The sequence below is a fragment of the Kryptolebias marmoratus genome, linkage group LG8 (genome assembly GCF_001649575.2).
Source record: "Kryptolebias marmoratus isolate JLee-2015 linkage group LG8, ASM164957v2, whole genome shotgun sequence".
NCBI lineage: Eukaryota > Metazoa > Chordata > Actinopteri > Cyprinodontiformes > Rivulidae > Kryptolebias > Kryptolebias marmoratus.
The window spans coordinates 18,677,133-18,697,375 of NC_051437.1; the positions used below are offsets into that span (position 1 = coordinate 18,677,133).

Consider the following 20,243-nt stretch of genomic DNA (forward strand, 5'->3'; position numbering starts at 1 on the left):
TCATCCCAACAATCATTGTAATGTCAAGTTTAATTTATTCGAATGTATTACATTTGGCATCGTTGTCCATCTCCATCTTTATCTACCAAAGTGATTTGTGTGCAATAAATTTAAGAATAATTGATTTTCTTCATTAATGTTTCATCTGTTGTCCTCATAATACCCGTTAATTATCACAGGCCTGTCTCTGACCACATGCTGTCTTCCCCAGCTGTTCATTGATTTGTCTACAAACAGCGAGAGCCTTTCAGAGCATTTCATGTTTCTGATTGGCAGTGGCATCCCCCATCTTATCTGCTTCTTTTTAGAACAAAGAGCCTCGGAAGACATCCGAGGAGCTGAAAGAGTTTTGGCAGGAAAATAGGAAATAGGAAGATAAACAAAGATTGCGAGGGGGTGGAGGAGGGTGGCTATACGCATCGTTCGATAGATGTTGACAGTTGGCTGGAATAAACGGATGAGCCTGACTGTGTTGGCGTGTGTGCACACGTGCCTAAGCATGGAAGCGTGTTGACGCAGATATTCATGAGAGCGAAGGGAAACATGTAAAACCCTTGCCCTCTCCACCACGCCAGGTGTCAGCGAAGGTTCCTGCCTTCGATCCTGCCTCCGCTCACCTGCCCAGAGAGGCTAATTGGGTCAGACAGATGGAGCAGAAGCATGAAAGACGCCTGACTCCCTTTGAGGATTTATGTCAGGAAAGAAATTCACAGCAATTTATGGTCTCTCCATTTTTCTCGTGAAATATTGATAGTTTGCTCTGCTGCACTTTTAATGCTTCTTTCTTTCTCCCAGATAGTCATGGCAAATTTAAATTCTGTTTAAAATGTTATTGTTCTTAGAGAGATGGTTTTAAGCCACCCATTTTAAATGGTGATTATTAATACTTTTTTTTACTTTGCATACACTGACAGAATGGCTAAACCTGCAGCTCTAAAAGGGCTCAAATTCATCACATCATTTTTTATAAAATCTCCAGAAAAAATGAACATGAAGACAGTGACACAGATGATGATGATGACGATAAAGAGGAGAAGGATAACCAGCCTATTGTCTCTCTGCAATCACATCATTCATCTAATAAATTCTTGTAAACATCAGGCTTCATTAGTAATCAGAAAGTAAAACTTCTCTCGTTTCCACTCCAGTAAGCGATGTAAAAGTGAAATTGATTTGAGGATTGAGACTAAAGCTAAAGGTGTGTTGCTGTAGGAAACTGCAAGGAATCAGTAGCTTAGTCATTAATGTGAAGATCTATGTATTCATTTATATTTTATTGGCAATGAAAAGCTTAAAGAATATGTCATTTTATTTAAAATATCATTGAAGCATCAAACTTTATAGCTTATGTGTTGATAACACATCAATCCTTGAACCTTATAAAAGATGGAGGACTTAAACTTGTATTTGTTAAAAAAGAGACAATTTCTCATTATAAACTACAAAATACAACTTGAACGTCACCACTTAAGATCTTAAGATTGTAAATTATATCACAGTAGCATCTTTGTGTGGTTAATTAGCTCAGGAGGATGCACAGAGTGCTACAGACTTGTTTTAAAATGCTAATAAATGTCTGTCACCGTTAGTAGATTTGCAGAAAGATACTAATACCATTTCAATGCAGGACAACAGGTTCTGTTTGATTTCATACACCAGACTTCAACAAAACTTTCACATTTGGACCAAATTTGGCAAGATTTGAGCTCAGACATGTGTGGTCATTTAGATTTTGTTTAGATGTCCTTTCAACCCAAAAATGTTTATTAGGTTAGGATATTTTATCTCATCTGACAACCAGAAGAAAACAAAAACTTGATCATTTTGTCCTGGTCATTCTAAATATTTGGATTTGTTAATTAAATGGAGACGTACTGCAATTTTTAGAGCACAGAAGCACAACAGAAATCTTGTGTCGCTGCTTGAATTGGACATGTTTTTAAGGTTGGTAAACGGTGCAGACAGAATGAGTTCAGGTCAGAATTAACAAGGCAGCCCTCCAACATTCCTGCCTCCTGCTCGACCCATTCAGTAATGATTGACAGCAGCTGATGAAAGGGTGAGGGTGGCGAGCTGCTTCTGTTTTCACTCGGTTCAGATGAAAAGAAGAAGCACTTTCTTCACTCTTCATAAATTCTTTCAGGCTTACATGTGTGTTTTTTCACATTGTAACTTATTTCACAAGTTTTCAAAGTACGTATTTTCCCAAAAGGTTTCTTTTCTATGTTTTGGTACTTGGGGAAAAAAAACCAACCTAAAAAGTATTGAAACCAAGTCAACGTTTTCTCTTTGCACGTTGTTAACCACTGTTATATTATTGTATAGACATACTCTAAAAAACTCCACTTATTTGCTGAAACACAACACAAATGTCAGCTATGTTTTGTTTAATTGTTTTGATTTTATTTTGTGTCAGACTTGCATTTATGACTACTATCATTAGGTTGTTAATAATATCATTGAAATTGTAGATTATTGTTTTTTTATTCATGTAATGTGCAAATATTTGTCATTATTAGTAGATTTATAGAAAATTGCAAATACCGCTATCATTCAGAGGATAGTTTGATTCACAATTCGGGTTTTTCTTACTATGAAATGAACTGCTGTAGCTTGTTTTGTCTCCTTTAACTCCAGAATACTTTGTCCTTATGTGTAACTCGTGTATTACATGAATGTGCTCGAAGAAAAGCTTTTCTTTTGTTTTGATGTTTTCTGCAGAACAATCAAGATAGAAGTGTATGACTGGGACAGAGACGGGAGGTAATGATGCTCTCAAATGTTCGCTATTATGAACTAATTAAAAAGTTATCAAATTTTGTCATGCCTTGTCCTTTTATCAACTCAGCTTTTAGTGATTAAACCATTCTCCTAACACATTCAGTTTTAATAAATAAATGACGAAATCACGAGTAGCAGGAAGGCTTCTGTGTTGTTCTATGTTGTGCTGTAATTTCTAAGCTTAAGTTTAGGTTCACTGTATCTGAATAATCTATGTGACACACTTTTCTGTTCCCTCCAACAGCCATGATTTCATTGGTGAATTCACCACGAGCTACAAAGAGCTATGCAGGGGCCAAAGCCAGCTAAATGTGTTCGAGGTGAGCACAGATGAAAGCCTCAAACCTGACACTCTGTTTTGTCCCAAAGCAGGAGGCCTTTATGTTAATCGCTGAATGCTGCTGCACATTTCTGTTCCTTTGCTATAAACACCTTAAAAGCAGAATTCAGGTCACAATGCAAACCTGCCCTATTTATATCCAGCTCTGAAGAAGTGATGCATTCAGGAGAACAGGTTTTGTGCGTTCGCTCTCTTTGTCACAGCAAATGAAGCACAGTGTGACTGCAAAAGGCTGTGTGCTAACTATCACCAAATGAACAGTGGCTGCATTTATTATTCAGCTCAGCACAAATACAAACCCAAGCTCAATCTCTAGGTGCCAGCTTGAGAAATCGACTTCAATTTAGGAACAAATCGGTGCACCCTTTGGCTCAGCAAGGTCTTGTTTAATGACAGTAATGTCTTCAGGTTTTGCTTCTTGGGAGCCAAATTGTGAGTGTGTGAGATTAACTGCAAGCATCCTTTTTCTGTCCTCACCTCAGCCGTCATTAAGAGTCTGAGAGGTTAAGTGTTGCAGCCGACCAGTGGAGGAATTGTCTGTGGAGGGAATACAAATGAAAAAGCAACAGATATATGGCGCTAATTTGAGTGTTTTTTTAACAGTTCCTGAAAGACCAGCTTTGGTATTACTATTTCATGCTCATTAAAAGACCTGCTGCATTATATTAACCTTTGAATCAGTTGAGGGGGTTGGCCAAAGAAAAGAGCAGAGCCTCAAAAACAAAATGAATAGGTGAAAAAATGATGGTTTAGGCAAAGTGAAGGCAGAGAGAGCGTGAGGCATTCAGAGATACGTTTTTACATTAGGAGTGGGTGATACAGCCTCAAAATTATATCAATATATTTCAAGAAAATTTGAGATAGCAAAATTTATGACAATATGGCAAAAAGAAAAAAAAAAGAAAATTTTATCTGTGGTTGCAGCTTGCAGGTAGAACCGTTTATCAGCGCAAACAAATAAGGGGTGTCTATTTTTTATTTTCCATGACCCACTGTGCATGACGGCAGTGTGAATCTGTTGCTACAAGAGCTCTTATCTCAGAGTTGAATGCAAGCATTAAAGCTGTGTTTTCTCCAGAAATCCTTAGCAAAGCATAACTGCCTAACAAAAATAATTTAATATTTACTGAAATAATTTAGGCTTGCACATCTTCAGGGTTTGACCTCAAATTTTAAATACAAATGAAAACAAAGCGCAACAACACAGAACAAACCTTCTCAAATATAAACACTGAATGTATAGGCTTCAGTCAAACAATTTGTAACTGTATCAGTAATTTTCATAAAGCACTTGGTGTTTTTCTCATTCAAAGTTCCCAACAATCCATTAATATTTTGAGTCGCTTGTTTATTTATAGGTCAAGTGGAGCTGCTTGTCTCCTCATGCGCCTTCATTGTCTTGTTATACTTTACAATATTTTGTCTTCAAATACAGCAGCTTTCCTGCACATTTTCTAAGACATAGTGCTTTGTTGGAGGTCTGTCCTTTTGTAGACAAACTACTTTCATATTACTGAAGCAGCTTCCGGAGGCTAACATGCTGCTCTTATCCTCACTGGGTCCACTCCTTCACCACATGACCCAGCCAATATCTGAAACAATGTCTGTATCAGCTATATAGGTGAGGCTTTTGCCACTAAATCTGAGCGGGACATCCAGAGTATGCAGCTTGAAATGGTATCCAAGCTGTTTTTTTTGTTTTTTTTTTACTAAGCTCACTGCAGTTGTGTCACCGCGTAAATTAATGATGTGAACCCAGTTTCTGTATGCTGTTGTGTGCACTCGGGAGCGTAGATGCATTGTGCTGTCATATAGCTGATATCATGATATGGCCCAGCTCTAAGTTGCATTGCTTGGAGAGGGAAGCACATCTATTGCATTTCCCCAAAATCTTCTGCAGTTTAATTAACAAAGGGAACACAGCAGTGTCTTTGTAACCCCCCTCACCAGGTCAGTGCTCTTGAATCACTTTCCAGATGTGAACAAAAAAAACACACAAAGCTTCAGCTATGTAACGGGCTGCAGTGTTCAGCTCTCCTCATACTCAACCTGACATGCACAAAGCTTATAAACATGAGCTCTAGGAGTTAAGATGACAGCAGGGTTACGATAATAGAGGCTGCTGTAATTGCATGTGATGTTTTTGTGACTTGGCATGAACTCGGACAGTGACTGAGTGACAGCCGTAGTGCTCCAAGGCATCATTTTTGTTGGAAATAATGGACGAGTGACTTTAGAAACTGCACAGGAAGAACAGTGGAGGAGAAAGGAAGAGAGTGGATTTCCATACTTTATTATACTGTACAGTTTCCTCCAGGCCGATGCTTTATGTTTGTGCACAGACACGTAGAGTGAGCAACAGAAATATTTGACCTTTTTTATTATTGTATGCATGGTTTGGGCTTCAAGCTTTAAATGTAAGTTTCATCAAAAGCAGAAAGTGCTGTAACTGCTGTGCTTATCACCTGTTTATGCGCGCTTTGCATCTGCCCACGTCACAAATTACTGTGCGCCTCTGGATCTGCACACAATTTAATTTATTCTGCATGTTTATTGCAGGGGTGAAATATTGGACAACTATTCTATCATCCCCATGATGGTGTGCATGTAGGATACAGAGTAGGTGGTTATAAAAAAAATTCTCCTGAATAATCTGCGTCTTGCTGTGAGGCATGATCAATGGTATCTCATTCTCACCTACTGCGGTTATTGGATTCATTCCCTCTGCTCCATTACCCTTCCAAACATGGAATAGGAGGACAAAGCTGATTTTATTACTTGCCCAAGGGTGAATAGACAGAATTGTGGTGCAGGTTTACATTGTCATTATCCCTTGTTTCTTTTCTGCCTTTAAACTAGGTGGTGAATTCCAAGAAGAAGCTAAAGAAAAAGAGATACATTAACTCTGGCACGGTGAGTTTGAGATCTAAGATAAAAGCAGATCTCTTGGTTTACTCACAATCCTGCCTCCTTTTTGCTTTAGTATTCATCAGGAAGTTTCCCTATGAGTAGCTTGCTCAATGTGATTCCGCTGTGTTTTAATGTTTTTGTTCCATTCTCAGTCTTAGATGATCCAGATGGTGAATCTAAATTGGTAAAAGTCTCTAAAAATGCATTAACTTACTCTTGTCTTTGTCTTTTTAATGAAATAGTGATTGAATGTTTAGAAATGAGCCACCGTTTTTTTTTCTTTTACTGCTCTTGCTAAATGCCATAGCTCTGTAATTAAAATCTGAGATTAGTTATCCATCATGTTGATCATCTGTCGGCCCGCTGATGTTCAGTGATTGTAATACGAAAATGCAGCATGAACATTCTGTACAGAGAAGTAATTTTGTGGGTGGTTAGCTTAGAGGTCAGAGTTAATTTGGAGATTAGTACATTTTATTGTATTTAATTATCAAGCATGAGGTAATTTGTTTGGACAGTTGTTTTTTTTCCCCCCCAGGTGTCCTTATTGTCATTCAACGTAGAGTCCGAGCACACGTTCCTCGATTACATCAAAGGAGGGTGAGTGTATTCATACCCACGCTGCTAGGAATTTTCAGAGGAGTAACAACATTTAATAGGTTTTCTTAAAATGTCCCTCCAATCACAACCTTAGTTTAGATTTCGCTGACTGAATTAAAAAGAAAGACAAAAATCTCCAAAAACTATAATTGAAGTAACGAAGTTCACATCAGGTAAAACCGTGTCAGAGACGAATGAGCACATTTATACTGTTTGTGTCCTACAACATGTCCAAATTGGAGCTGTGTGTGTTTTTACAGCTTATTTAGCATTCATGTGTCAGAAAGATTAACACAAATGTGATAGTATGGGTGGATGATGTGAGAAGGCGATAAAACGTTGGTCACAGTCTAATAACAGAAACAGCACGGTGGTTAAATTAAATAAGTCTTCCTTTTTATTGACATAGATGAGCTTATGTTATTTGTATTGTGCACCTTTGATCTATGTTTAAACCACAACAAATGGAAGGAAATTTCTTTTATTATACATCATATTCAAGCTTTGTGTCATGTGCTTGTAATTAGAAGTCACAGTGACGTTAGCGCTGACATGTTCCACTTATCCACAGGCTTAAAATTAGTGCTAATAATGTAGCGTTGTCACTGCACAATTTGTCAAGTCCTCTTTTTACAAATCTTATGATCAGATTTAACAATTGGTATGAAGTGTGTATCATCTAGGGCTGCACGATATATCACAAATTTATTCACAAAATCAGCATGTACAATATCAACATCGCAAAGAACTGCTTGAATCCCAATAAATCAGAAAATATTAAATTTCAAGAACCATGAATTCATGTTCTGCATGCCAATAATATTTTTGATCAATCCAACAGACTCCTACTGCCCTTGACGATGTTTAGATGACAGTAATGACAGAAGTTAGGGTGAGGCGTGAAGAAAATATTAGCTTATCATAATTTATATTGTCATCGCAATGATAAACAATAATATCACACATCGTAGGTTTTTCTAATATCGTACAGCCCTCGTACCGTTCGTTCAATATGACGTGACAGCAGCTCATTAAAACATTTCTGGTTGCCTGATAAATAAAACAGAAACTCTGCCTGCTGCTCTATTGTTGCTGAAAATGTTACAACATTACTAAAGTGGTTACCAACCTTGGAGGAACCAGTAATATGTCTTTGAGAAGGTTTCAAACACAAACCTGGGATTTATCTGCTTTGGTGTTTGCACTGAATATAACAGCAGTCTTGTTTAACATCATAGCCATATATGTCAGTGTCTTAGCTGACTGCTTATAGTTGTGCTCCAGGAATATCCTCTTCCCTATTGCATTATTTTGTTACAACCATAGACTGTACAAAATAATAAATATATGGTTTTGTTTATGGTATTTTGGTGGTTTAGGGCATCACAGCTGGCTGGAGGTGAAAAAAGAAATAAAAACTACACAGGAAGTGTGTAGCGTTTGGCTTGGGACAGTTTTATGTGCTGATAACTAAATGAAAAGAATAACACTGCACTCCTGGTGACTTGTAGTTTCGCCACATAAAACTGTAGTATCAAAATACCATCTGATTGTAGGGAATATTCTTTCATTCAAAACTGCAACTCAGAAAACACTGATAAGTGCTGTATACAATTCAGTCACGGCACTGTTGAAATTTCTATATGAAAACTGTAGAAAAGGGGAAACATTTAGATTTAATGCAGTTGCTTCAATAAAGGCATTATTTCAGCTCCCTCACTCATCCGTCATCTGCTGCCCATGGTAATACAAGAACCAATTCACATTTTCTTTCAATTGACTCTGGTTATTGAGTAGCCTTGATTTTTTCACGTGAGTGAAATGTGGCCCCAAAGGGGACAAGGATGTCTTCAGCCAAAACTACAGAGCGAATGAATGAATATGATAAAATATGACGAAGAGCTGAGTGCCTAATTGAGGACAGGCAACCTGTCGCATGCAGGAATGTTTCTCAGTAGATCAGAAGCTGCCCTGGTTTTAGTTTTCTGCAGCTTTACCATTGATGGCTGAGTGTCCCAGATCTGTCCTGTTGGTCTCTCTCTACCTAACACAAATCGACTCACGTACTGCGCCCATGCAGTAATGTGACTCACTAACAACCTCACTCAAGATACCATCCCTACTTTTTCTATTTGTTTTAATCTGTTTCAGTTCCTCTTTAAGACAGAGGCAGAGATAAAGTTAGAGAACTACACGAGGCTCAGTTCAGAATTCTAGTCCTTTATTTTCTGATTTTAGGTTTTGAGGGTTTTGTTTTCTTAATTTCTCGTCGGTTCGACCTAATAATATTTTGCATTCACAAAAACTCTAATAAACTCATTTTTGCCTGCAGTGACCCATGAAAGCTTCGATCCCACTTTAACATACTGTATTCTTTACGCTGCTGCAGTTATATATTTTTTGTGACATTTGGAAGAAAGGAGGTCACAGTCATTAAATAGAAATAGCATGATAGTCACAAATGTGTGCAGTGTTATAAATATATTATTTTCTTAAGAATAAACAGTAATAAATGATCTGAACATATCTGGAAAAAACTTTATATTTACATATAAATTATAACACATTACATATAAACTAACACATTTTTAAAAATGATGAATATTTTTGAAAACTTGGTTTTGTGTTTGATTAAAAACGCATATGACAATATTGAAAGTTGTATGAAAAACCTTAAATGGCAAATTTATTTTTCTACTCTTTCCAACAGTGGGTGTGTCTTCTTTTCAAAACATTATTCTTTAAATGAATTAACATGGGAAAGAATCTGTTTTTTATGTATAAAAACTAAGTAGAAGTTAGCTGGACTCTTTTACTTTGATTTCAGCGATTGCAATCCACTGCAGCTAAGATACTGACTGCTCTAAAGTACTCCGCACAACCCCGATTAAAAAAACAAGGCTGCTCCCAGTTGGTTTACAGACATTTTATATTTTATTTACTATTTACGCCTTAACTTGTTCCAAATGCTTCCATGTTGAATCGAAACTACAGTTATAGTTTTATTCATATTCCTTCATCCCCTCTAGCTGCTGTATCTAATGCTGCTTCCTATTATTTTGCTAGATAGATTATTATCTGCAGTGGAGCTTAATAAAGACCTTACTCCACAAGGTCATTAAACTACATCTTATGTTGTTTTGATTGAGAGAACAGTAGCAGCAGAAATAATCACCGATTCAGAGCTCTTAATCTAGTTTGAAACATGACCAGTTTTTTTTATTCTCTGTTTTAAATAAAACGCCTTTACATGCTGCTTTTTTTAAATACAGAAATGACCTTAAATCCCCATTTTTTTGTATTATCTACCGAGGGGAGAAAAGCATTATGTAGACAGGCACTTTATCTTTTTGTTACAGAGATTTAGAGATGTGAAAAGCTCATCAGTTTCTTTGTGTGGTTACAGCAGCATAGCTGGTAAAGAGCTCAGTGACAAAAAAAAAAGACTTTAAAAACACATTCCTGTTTTAAAAACCAACTCAGAAAGACAACCTCTTCATCATCCGTGTACTCTGTCCCTGGTGTTTTCCATGAGGAATGCTTTGAACAATCAAAGTCCTTGTGCATTAAAATTCTTAAAAAGAAGCCATAGGGGTAATAAATGTCTGGAGGATACAATCTACAACAATATATCTGTTATGTTGAATACAGAAAAGGGTCAGTATTTCAGAGTCATATCTGCTTCTATGTTTAATACAAGTCATGACAGTTCTGATTTGTTCGTAGCTATATCTTTTGCTTGTAATCTGTCTCTCTGGGTTCTGCGCCAAATGGTCTATTATCAGAGAGACAGCGAGCAGAACATTAATCAACATGGATGCATCATGGTTGCCATAAAAGTGAGCTGTCCAAATTAATTTGAGAATGATATATTGGAGTAAATGTGCTTTATGTAGAAGAAAGAACACAATATTAACTCCTGCTCGTCAGGTTAATGAATGGCCTGCACCAAAAGCACAACCTGGTTGTTTTTTTTACACAAGGAGATTACAGGGCTCTAGAAATAAAATACAGATTATGCTAGAAAAACTTAATGATGAAGTTACTAATTCTTATTTAATTAATTTTATGGTTAGCTGTGGTTGTAAAAAGATGAAAAGAGATTTGTCTGAGAGGCTTTTGTGCAGCAATTAATTGAGACAGTCTTTTATTTCGTTGAGAGACTATTTTCTTTCAGTTTTCCTTGTTTAATTAACATTATACAACTGACACAAAAACGTCACATTTTAAGGACATTTCTGACTCTGATTGTATTCATACTAAAAAATAAGAAAAAAAGAAACACATGTATTTGTCAAAAAGTAGGAAATAGTAATTACTGAAGTCATAGAGGATTATGTACTGATATTTGTCTTGAATAAATAACTGAAAATTTGCAGTTAAATAGTTTGTTTTTAAGCAGTTTATCTGCAGGGTGTAACCTGCAACGAGGTGTTTGCATATACAAATATGTCCTAAAACCAGTTTTTATAAAATATACACAAATGTGTTTTCATTTTGTACAAATTTTCTTATTATAAAATAGCTTTTCACCATCAGGTTAGTGAAAATACGATTTTCTTTATGACGTACACCTTTTAGAGAAGACATGAAATCTGTTTATTTGCACGCTTGGGTTGAACAGGAAATGAACGTTTGCTTCTTCAGCTGATTCTTGCCTCGATGGTGGCCTCTTTAAAAGACTAACATTCACTCTAAACGACTAAACATTTCTAAACAGATCCGTATGCTGGCGTTACATTGCAAAGATTTTCTGTCTGTGGTGGTCAAAGCATGTCTGCGAATGCAAAGTAGAGAAGTCCTCCCATATACAGCCCTGCTACCAGAAATAACAGCAGCCCCTACACCTTTCTCTGCGCCTCAAGGCATAAAACTATAAAATCAAGTAAAGAACAAAGGAATCTAAGACAGCTATAGGAGACAGGTATTTCCATGCTTTCAGTAAGGAAAGAAAAGAAAATAGCATTGAACAGATTATGTGTAGTTTGTAGAATGGACTAATGAGGAAAATATGAGAAATGCTAGTGGTGAAAGGATAAAACATGGATTTTACTGCTGGTTGGGATGGGAAAGTTGAACTGGATCCACTGAACGGACTTGATGAAACAGATTAAGTGTTCAGCTCATGAGACGACCTAGAAAACCTATCTGGTGATTTTTTTGATTTATTGGAACACCATGAAGAAACTGCAAAGTCTTCATGGTTTAACTATTGATCTTTCATCACGTTAACTCAGCTTGATTTGTATCTGGATTTGAACTAATACCGTCTCAGAGGATTTCACAACACTCCCATAATTAAAATTACCCTGATCTTTTAAACTTTGAACAAAGGATAAGATACACAAACCATTACTCGCAGTGAAATGAGTTTTACATCATAGACATAGGGTCCTGACAGTGAGCCAGTGGGGATAAAATATATTAGATTCTGTGTTATCTGACAAAACAAGCAGACCAGATTATTATGAAATTAGAAAAAAATATGAGCATTTATTCTCAAATATTGGACATATATTATAAATTATCTTGAGCATGATGAATGTTAGGACATTCTAATATATTTTGTTATCTTTGTGGTGATGGAAAGTCCTCTCCCCAGTAACAGATGTTTCTTTTTTAAGAAAATTACTACATTTGATTCAAGTTTGATTCTGCTCTTGTTTAAATTGTTTGCATTCAAAACAACACACCAGAAAATGTTTACAATTCACAGCTTTGGCATGAAAAAATTCTTCATTCGTGCCCTGCTTAGTTTGTCTTGTGAATTGCTAAGTTTTGATATGAGATCTGTGCTTACTGAGTGAAAGAAATTACTTTTTCACCTTCTTCAAACAAATAAAAAGCAACAACAACAACAACAAAAAGTACTGAGGTGTCTGACAACACTGTTATTCAGGCAGATGATGAGAAATCTGAAAAGAAGAGCAGCAGGCTGTATAAAACAGATTTAAGACCCATGTTGATATTTTAGATCTCTGCTATTGATTTCTCTCCTTTCATATGATTTTGCTTTACTGCTCCGTCTCTAGCAGGTGAGAACTAACACAATGCGTTTCAGATGGTTTCTTAAGAGGAGGAGGAAAAGGCAATTTTCTTTTTTAAACCCACCATTGCGCCATGACCAGTTTTACTGAAATGAAAGTCTTTTTCATTAACCTTCAATTGGTGCAGAGATATAGTCAAATAGAGATAATTAAAGTCCAAAAGCCATATAGTGCTCTGATTCAGAGAGGCTAATGAAAGATTTATATTCTTTTTAAATTCAATTTGGAGTTGGATCAGCCGTGTAATGGCACTATTGTGTCAAGACCATAATAAGGTTCAAACGCTTCATCTCAATTGATCAGAAATGGAGAAAGTGACAATATTTGCTTTTATTTATATCATTAATTCATATAATCTAGCTTTGCAGTCTGTCTGCACCATAATCAAAATATGGAGCTGCTTCTAAACCCTGACATTCTGGTCCTGCTCCCATGAGATAATAATGTAATGCGTGCATATTGATTTGCTCTTTATCCTGCAAAAAATAAAAAATAAATAGAAGAGCAAGTATGTGTGCAGGCCCGCAAAGTTATATGGTACCTGCTGTTTTGTTCTGACATGGTGCCATAGTTGTTTAGTTCATGTTAAGATTACCTGAAAGGAGAGGCAGAACACTTCACTTTGCATCAGCGCACGAGGCCGCTGTACTCGGCTTTGTCTGGGGAACCAGAAACTAAAACTGGCCATAAAAATAGAAACAGTCATGACCACTTGGGGTCTCATCAGTTTCAGCAACCAAAGGCCGTTAGGATGGATTCTGAGTGGCTGAAAGTGTTGATGTTCTCGCTTTAGTTTTCAGTTATAACTGTTTAGAGTCTAAACCTGAAAATCCAGAGATATTAAAAAAAAAACGACAATAAAAAGAAAAAAACAACACTCCTTTTTCACTAATTTATGCTACTGCAAGTCTGATAATAAACTGATTTGTTTAACCTTTGTTCACAATATAAACAATACATTACTTGTTACTTCTAACTAAATCATTTTTATGTTTTATAACTTGTGTGAGGATAGGTGACCTGTCAGTGTCTGTGTGTGCTGAAAATCAGATGCTGCATGAAAACATGTTTTTTTCTAACTGGAGAACGTCAACATGCCACTTCAACATTTGTTCCTTTTTTTTAGGATCTGTTAAACTAATTGAATATGACATAAAAACTAGTTTGAGGGTCGTAATTTTAGCTCAGAACAAAATGGAGATCAGGTTGTAAGAGACCATTCAAAGGCTGCAGTAACTCCTGGCAAATTATGAGAAATAATGGTGGCACATTAATTTGTCCTTTTAGCAAAGCACTACTGAAAGAAGTATCTAAAAAAAAAGGAAATATAACAAAAAAGAAGACCTCCAGTGAAGAAATATAGATTTGAAGATTACCATGATTGAAATTGCACCTTCAGACGAGTCCCTGGTTGTTTCCTAATGAACCTACAAAACAAACTCTGCTGCAGCATCAGTGTCAACATGATTCTGGATCGATTTCTTAGTCTCAATGTAATTTTCTCAGCTTCTAAATAAATCCACACTTTGCATTACAAGTTCAAGAATTCAGTTGAGCACAGAGACACTATGAAAAATGCAAACTTTTTAGGGGATTTCCATTTTTATTCATCGAAAAGAACCATGACATTTGATTTGTTTCAAGCATTCTGCCAGAGAAAAAAAGAAGAATTCATAATAAAAAACAAAACCACGAGGAAGCCATAACCATTCCACCACCACCAACAAAAAGTGGTTGTTTTAAATACTTTAAATAATTTACTAGCAATGACTTTTAAAACTGGATGTTTTATTAGGAAAAATAATCATGTTTAAATGTGTTACTTTGAAATGTTTACCCCTTTAAGTGGCTAAACATTTTCTTTGCGCGACACTCAGCTGGTTAAATGCACAAAGACAGAAAGCTTCAGACGGGCAGTAGCAGCTGCTGCTGCTGATTTATGGAAATATGTTCAGTCACTTCCATGTTGGTTACAATATCATGTAGAGATTAGGATTTTTAACTGCTGCTTGTAATGTACTTGCTTATTTTCTCATGACCTTTAAGTTTAGTTGAGTCTCTGCCCTGCAATGGAAAATGTTGCTATATTTCCTAATAGTATTACCCAGCAGAAGCACAAGGAAAAATGTATTAGTCTAAATACAGAACCCTGTAGATCTTCGTGACTAGCTCCGCTGTGTTCAGAAGACTGCAAACAAACTGCAATCTACCAGAGAAATATGACAAGAATCTAGCAGATAATTTAAACTAGTGTTATTCTTTTACCTTCATCTTCCAGTCACAGTGATAAATGTTTTAATAACTGTAATTAATATAGTGCTGTGACAATCATTGGACACTTTCACTATTACTGTTTCTGTGCCATGCCTCTTAACCCTCAAGGAAATCCTGCACATTATTTCTGTGAGAATGTTTGCAGATTTTTATTTCCTCTTGACAGATTTTTAAGGACTTTTAAAAAATAAAGGGGTGGTCGGGCATAAAGGTCAGCACTGAAGAGCAGGATTAATGGAAGGATTCTTTCATGAAAACTTTAATTGTAGCTGCTTTACAAACCTATGATGCATAACTTGTTAATAACGTTAGACTGATCACAGGTAATATAAGTGTTAAAACATCTTTAGCTAGTCTATTAATCTGGATCATCTTGTTAGAGCTTTAACACAACAGGAGAATCTCCGAGGTTCAGTCTAAATTATGGTCTGTGTCCTCTGCGTCATTCTCTACGTCCTCAGCCCTAACTCCATTTCACCGCCCTGCTTTTTAGCTCAACATTTAAAACTAACAACAGAAATCAGCAGAGACTTTTAAATTGAAGCAGCATGCAAACGTAACAATTCCCCCTTGTCAGCTGAGCGTTTCAGCTCAATGCTGATTAATGAGCTGAGGTCAGTCTCTGCAGCAGGAAGTTGCCATTATCTCTGATGCCGCGCTCGTGTGAATATCTGAATGGAGGTGGAATCAGGAAGAGGCAATCAGTGTTAATCACAATGAAAGGGCACACACTTTGATCTAAGCACCCCTTTCCCTTTACTCTTCATTTGTCTCTCTGGGGAAACAGGCCATGTTTAGTTTCTTTTCAAGGTTTTGGCGATTATTATGCTCATGAATAAAAATACATTCCATAGTTTTTAGAAACTAAGGTTTCATTTCAGTTTTAATGGAGTGAGTGGGGCACCAGAATTTTTTATTCATTATACAACAGCAACCAGGTTGAACAAAGATCCAGTGAGGCGTGTTATGGTTTCTACGATGGCTACAGGCTGATGAGAAATACATTTTTCAAACATAAGGTAATTAGTCAGAACAGATTGTGAAAAAGAAAAAACAGACTAATTTAATGTTTGTGCCCTGAAAGTCTAATCTTTAGTTTCCTTAGTGTTAAGGTAATGATTAAGCGTGCTGCAACATTTATTACATTATGTATTTAAGGAACTTATAGGTGAAATTGTTATACTGTGATCATTTTACGGCTCAGCATGAATTGTGTGATCTTACCAGTCTGCTGTTACGTATTTAAAGGCAGACTTGGTAAAATTTTCTTATGAACAAATCAATTAATCTTCCTAATTACCCAGTAGAAATAAGGGACTATACTAATCTGCAGAGCTACTCCCATCTGTTTGTGTTTTTCTTACTGCAGCTAGTCTGTAGATGTTCTGCAGCTGCAACATTTGGATGTATAAATGTTCTTTGCAACAGCAATCATTATGTATGTTTTTGAATTACACACTTCTTTAAAGTAAAAAAAAAAAGAATCCTTTGGATGAATTTTGACTTTATTAAAAGCTTGACAAGAACCTGTTTTGCATAATTGACCGAGGCTGTGAACAAGCAGCTGTGAAAGTAGATAATAAAGGTGGAGAAAAAATAACAGCGAGTTTGGGTGTGCGTCTGTCACACCTCTTCTCAGATAAAAGCTACAGCACACAGGAAACCTGGGAGAGCCTCATTAAACTGCAGATTCGAGTTTTTCTGCCTGCCTTTTGTTAACATTTTCCTTGTTGATCTGTTCCAGAACTCAGATTCACTTCACAGTGGCCATTGATTTCACTGCATCAAACGGTGAGTGCCATTACCCCGCTGTCTTTTCATTTATCATCAGATGTATGACTATGTCAGGAGTTTTCTCTCAGCTTGTTTTCATTGTTCTGTTGCATTTTTTATTGAAGTATTTGCATGTTTAACATAATTCTGATGCATTTAGACACTGCAGAGGTATTTCTAAACAATATTTATTAATGTAAAAAGATGGGGCTTTTTGTCTCATGCAAAATGAAAAACAAACTAATAAAGCATTTTTAATTAAATCAGATGCATCTATAAACATTTATTCAAATACATAAACCACTGTTTTCCTGTTGTACCCCAGAATTTCTATGTACATCTGACATAACTTGGACTTAATCTAAAAACCCGCTCTGTAAAAAGAAAATCAGATGGTAGTAATTTTTTTCTTAGGTTTAAAACAAATAGTTAGCAACTAAATATATCCAATAAGAGTTTTTCTCTGCTCAAACTGAGTTTAAGTTATCATCTACATGTGATAATCTGGTTGTCAGATCAGTTCTCATACAGGCAAAAAGAAAACCATAAAAACTGCATCCATGGCTCTTATTTCCACACTTCAGCCAATGTAAGATTTGCAGAATCCCAATGTTTAAAATGCTGCAAGTGTCTTTTTTTTTCTTTTTCTTTTTTGGCTCCATCTCTGATTCAAAGCATCCTGTTTAGTTTTGGTTCGTTCTCTGTTTCTCCTTTTGCAGCTGTCAGTTCGCTCTCAGCCTGCTGGTTTGCATCACTGACTCTGACTTTTCCTGTCTCCAAAGGAAATCCATCGCAGTCCACTTCACTGCACTACATGAACCCTTATCAGATGAATGCCTATGCCATGGCTCTGAAGGCTGTTGGAGAGATCATCCAGGACTATGACAGCGATAAGATGTTCCCAGCTCTGGGATTTGGTGCTAAGCTACCGCCTGATTGGAGGGTATCCCACGAGTTCCCACTGGTGAGTAAACTATCAGATTATTTCAGACGCTGAGGTTAAAACTAAGCCTCATTTTCCTGAACTTATTGTGAACTGATGTGGAGATACTTTTGGTCCAAACACTAGATCTGAGATCTCCAGTTTGGGATAAAATTGTTTATATAAGCAATATAGATTATGCATTTTAGGCATAAATGCAGCCACACGTTTAACATGCATAATTCAGATGGAATTCCATTTACCCTTTATAGTGCAAATTAGGTTCTGTAAGGCCGAAGGATTCTTAAATCAATTTAGCTTCTCTCGGCCAGCTAATGTACTCTGGCTGCTGCTGCTGCATAGTGCAGGCTAATGAGGAGTGTGTCTACAGGGTAACATCTGCATCACTCCATGCTTCTATTAAAATTTGCAAATTAAGATTCATCTCACCATATAATTGAACTTTTTCACGCTGGAATCATGTAAGTGGGCTTAAAAGTAAAGTTACAATCTTTGGTGCCATAGTTATACTGTCTTGGTTGAAAATTTGCCTTCTGGACAGCGAAGACAGCATTTGAAGCAAAGTTTGACAAGCACATCTCTGGGGGGCACTTTTTTCTCCTCACAATGTCACTCAGCCCTCAAGCCTGCACCATATCCAGTAGAATAGAGAAATCTGGGTTATTTTAGAAAAAAAAGAGCAAACTGCTGCATCAGTTTTATGTAATAGAATATTAGCTGAACTAATATTGAACAGCTCAAGTTTAATCTTGTTTGCCAAGGAGATTAGAGTCTCCTTTAGCTTCGTATTGTGATAGTAGTTCATTGTTCTCAGTGAGAATTAACACAACAGGTTAAAAGAATGACACGTTTTAAAATGTTTTGATTGATTATTAACAGAGGAACATTCTGTATTTTGAATCATTAATTAGTAATGAAGAAAAGGGTGGCTTTTTATAACTCTGAGCCCAGTCATTTTTGTGCTTTAGATCATATTCTCAGTTGATTTAATCAATCACACTCAACTCTTTTTAGTTTTCTCATCCTCAGTTGATTTCAGGAGCAGATGAGTCAGGCGAGCACACTCCGTTATAACAAGAAATATTGTTAGTGATCAGGAAAAGCTGAAGTGCTCTTTATGAAGTGATCTGAAGCTCTCAGGACCTTGGGCTGCGGAGAAAATTTATGTTCCAACAGGACAATGGTTCTTATCATGAAGCTAAGACAAAATCAAACTAGAAAGGAAGAAGTCTATGAGTCTCCTTGAGTGGCTGAGCTGAACCTTTATTGAGCCTAATCGTCTCTAATCTGGAGAGACTGACCGGTAACAGTCCAGACTTAGAGAACCTGAGAGGATCTGCAGAAAAGGATGGCTCAAATTCCCCAAATCCAGGTTTATCAGACTTGTTGCTTTATAAGAAGGAAGGTTTAAAGGGATAGTCTGTTCATTTTTGATGTGGAAAATAATTATCAGTAGTTAGCACCTTATGAAGTATGGAGAAAAGGGCAGAAGTCTTCCTACAGGCTAGGCTAATGGCTAATCAAATGAGGGCCTGTGTTTATTTTAAACTGTTGTTTAGGCTTCTAAAACAACTCCTCAAAAGTGACATACTTGTGTGAAAGAATGCTATATTAGCTAATTTTAAACTCCAAGACTTGCAAAGTTACAAAATTCAGTTTTTGATTTGAGAGTGGAAAGATTAAACAGGGTCTGAATACTTTCTGATATACTCTGCAGTATTTATTATTGTCTTGGCCCAACTTAAATAATCTTATTCTTCCTAATACTGTTAGCAGACAGGAGAAGATCCATAACTTCAAAAGTTTTGGTCCACCATACATTACCTCCACTGCACAAAAAGGCATCTTTCAGCAGCTATGGATGGTGTGTTTACTCTGAAAGTTTGACTTTTTTTAAGAGGTTTGACAAAATGTGACTTTAAATGAAGAGATGCCTTGTGTGAACAAGTAATCTGTTTGCTAATTCCAGCAGTTTCAAGTTTATGACATATCTATTTATGTTAACAAAATGGGTTAAGATAAACTTTTTGGCTCACCGATGCACTCGTTTTGTTTCTTTCAGAATGGCAACGTTGAGAACCCGTACTGTAATGGTATAGAGGGGATTCTTGAAGCTTACCACCAAAGCCTTAAGACGGTTCAGCTGTATGGACCCACCAACTTCGCTCCCATTGTTAATCATGTGGCAAAGTACGAACACAAATCTCTACCCCAGTGAATACATCTCAGCACAGTCACTTTTCATGTCTGTGAAAAACCTTCTCCAGGCTTCCACACCGTCAGAGGTATTAAGTCAGTAAATGGCGGTTTCTCTTGGAATTGAGCAGAACTAATGATGGGAAAACAAACAGTCAGCTGCCAGGCTGAGATGAAAAGAAATGGTAATCAGGCGTATGTGGGGCCAGACGTTTGAGTGCTAACCGCATTATTTTTAGACATCTAAAGTGATGAAAGTGTGAAGGTAAGGTGGCATGAACTGCAGGGGAAGTGATTTCATGTCATGTTGCCGTTCACAAAGTGTTGATGAGTCACACTGTTCAATAACAGCGCTCTACTTTAAAGGGGGAACATGCTT

The 20,243-nt window shown here is 36.7% G+C and overlaps 1 protein-coding gene across 2 annotated transcripts in view; it reads left to right on the top strand.

Moving 5' to 3' along the window:
* cpne5a (copine Va) overlaps window positions 1–20,243 on the top strand; it is a 72,436-nt gene that overhangs the window by 39,553 nt on the left and 12,640 nt on the right. For both annotated transcript variants that reach the window (XM_017430935.3, XM_017430936.3), the window contains 7 exons: window positions 2,722–2,763; window positions 3,026–3,101; window positions 5,981–6,034; window positions 6,570–6,631; window positions 16,697–16,743; window positions 17,508–17,689; window positions 19,731–19,858. In XM_017430935.3, the coding sequence (XP_017286424.1) occupies window positions 2,722–2,763; window positions 3,026–3,101; window positions 5,981–6,034; window positions 6,570–6,631; window positions 16,697–16,743; window positions 17,508–17,689; window positions 19,731–19,858 (591 nt within the window). The remainder of the gene's footprint in view (window positions 1–2,721; window positions 2,764–3,025; window positions 3,102–5,980; window positions 6,035–6,569; window positions 6,632–16,696; window positions 16,744–17,507; window positions 17,690–19,730; window positions 19,859–20,243) is intronic.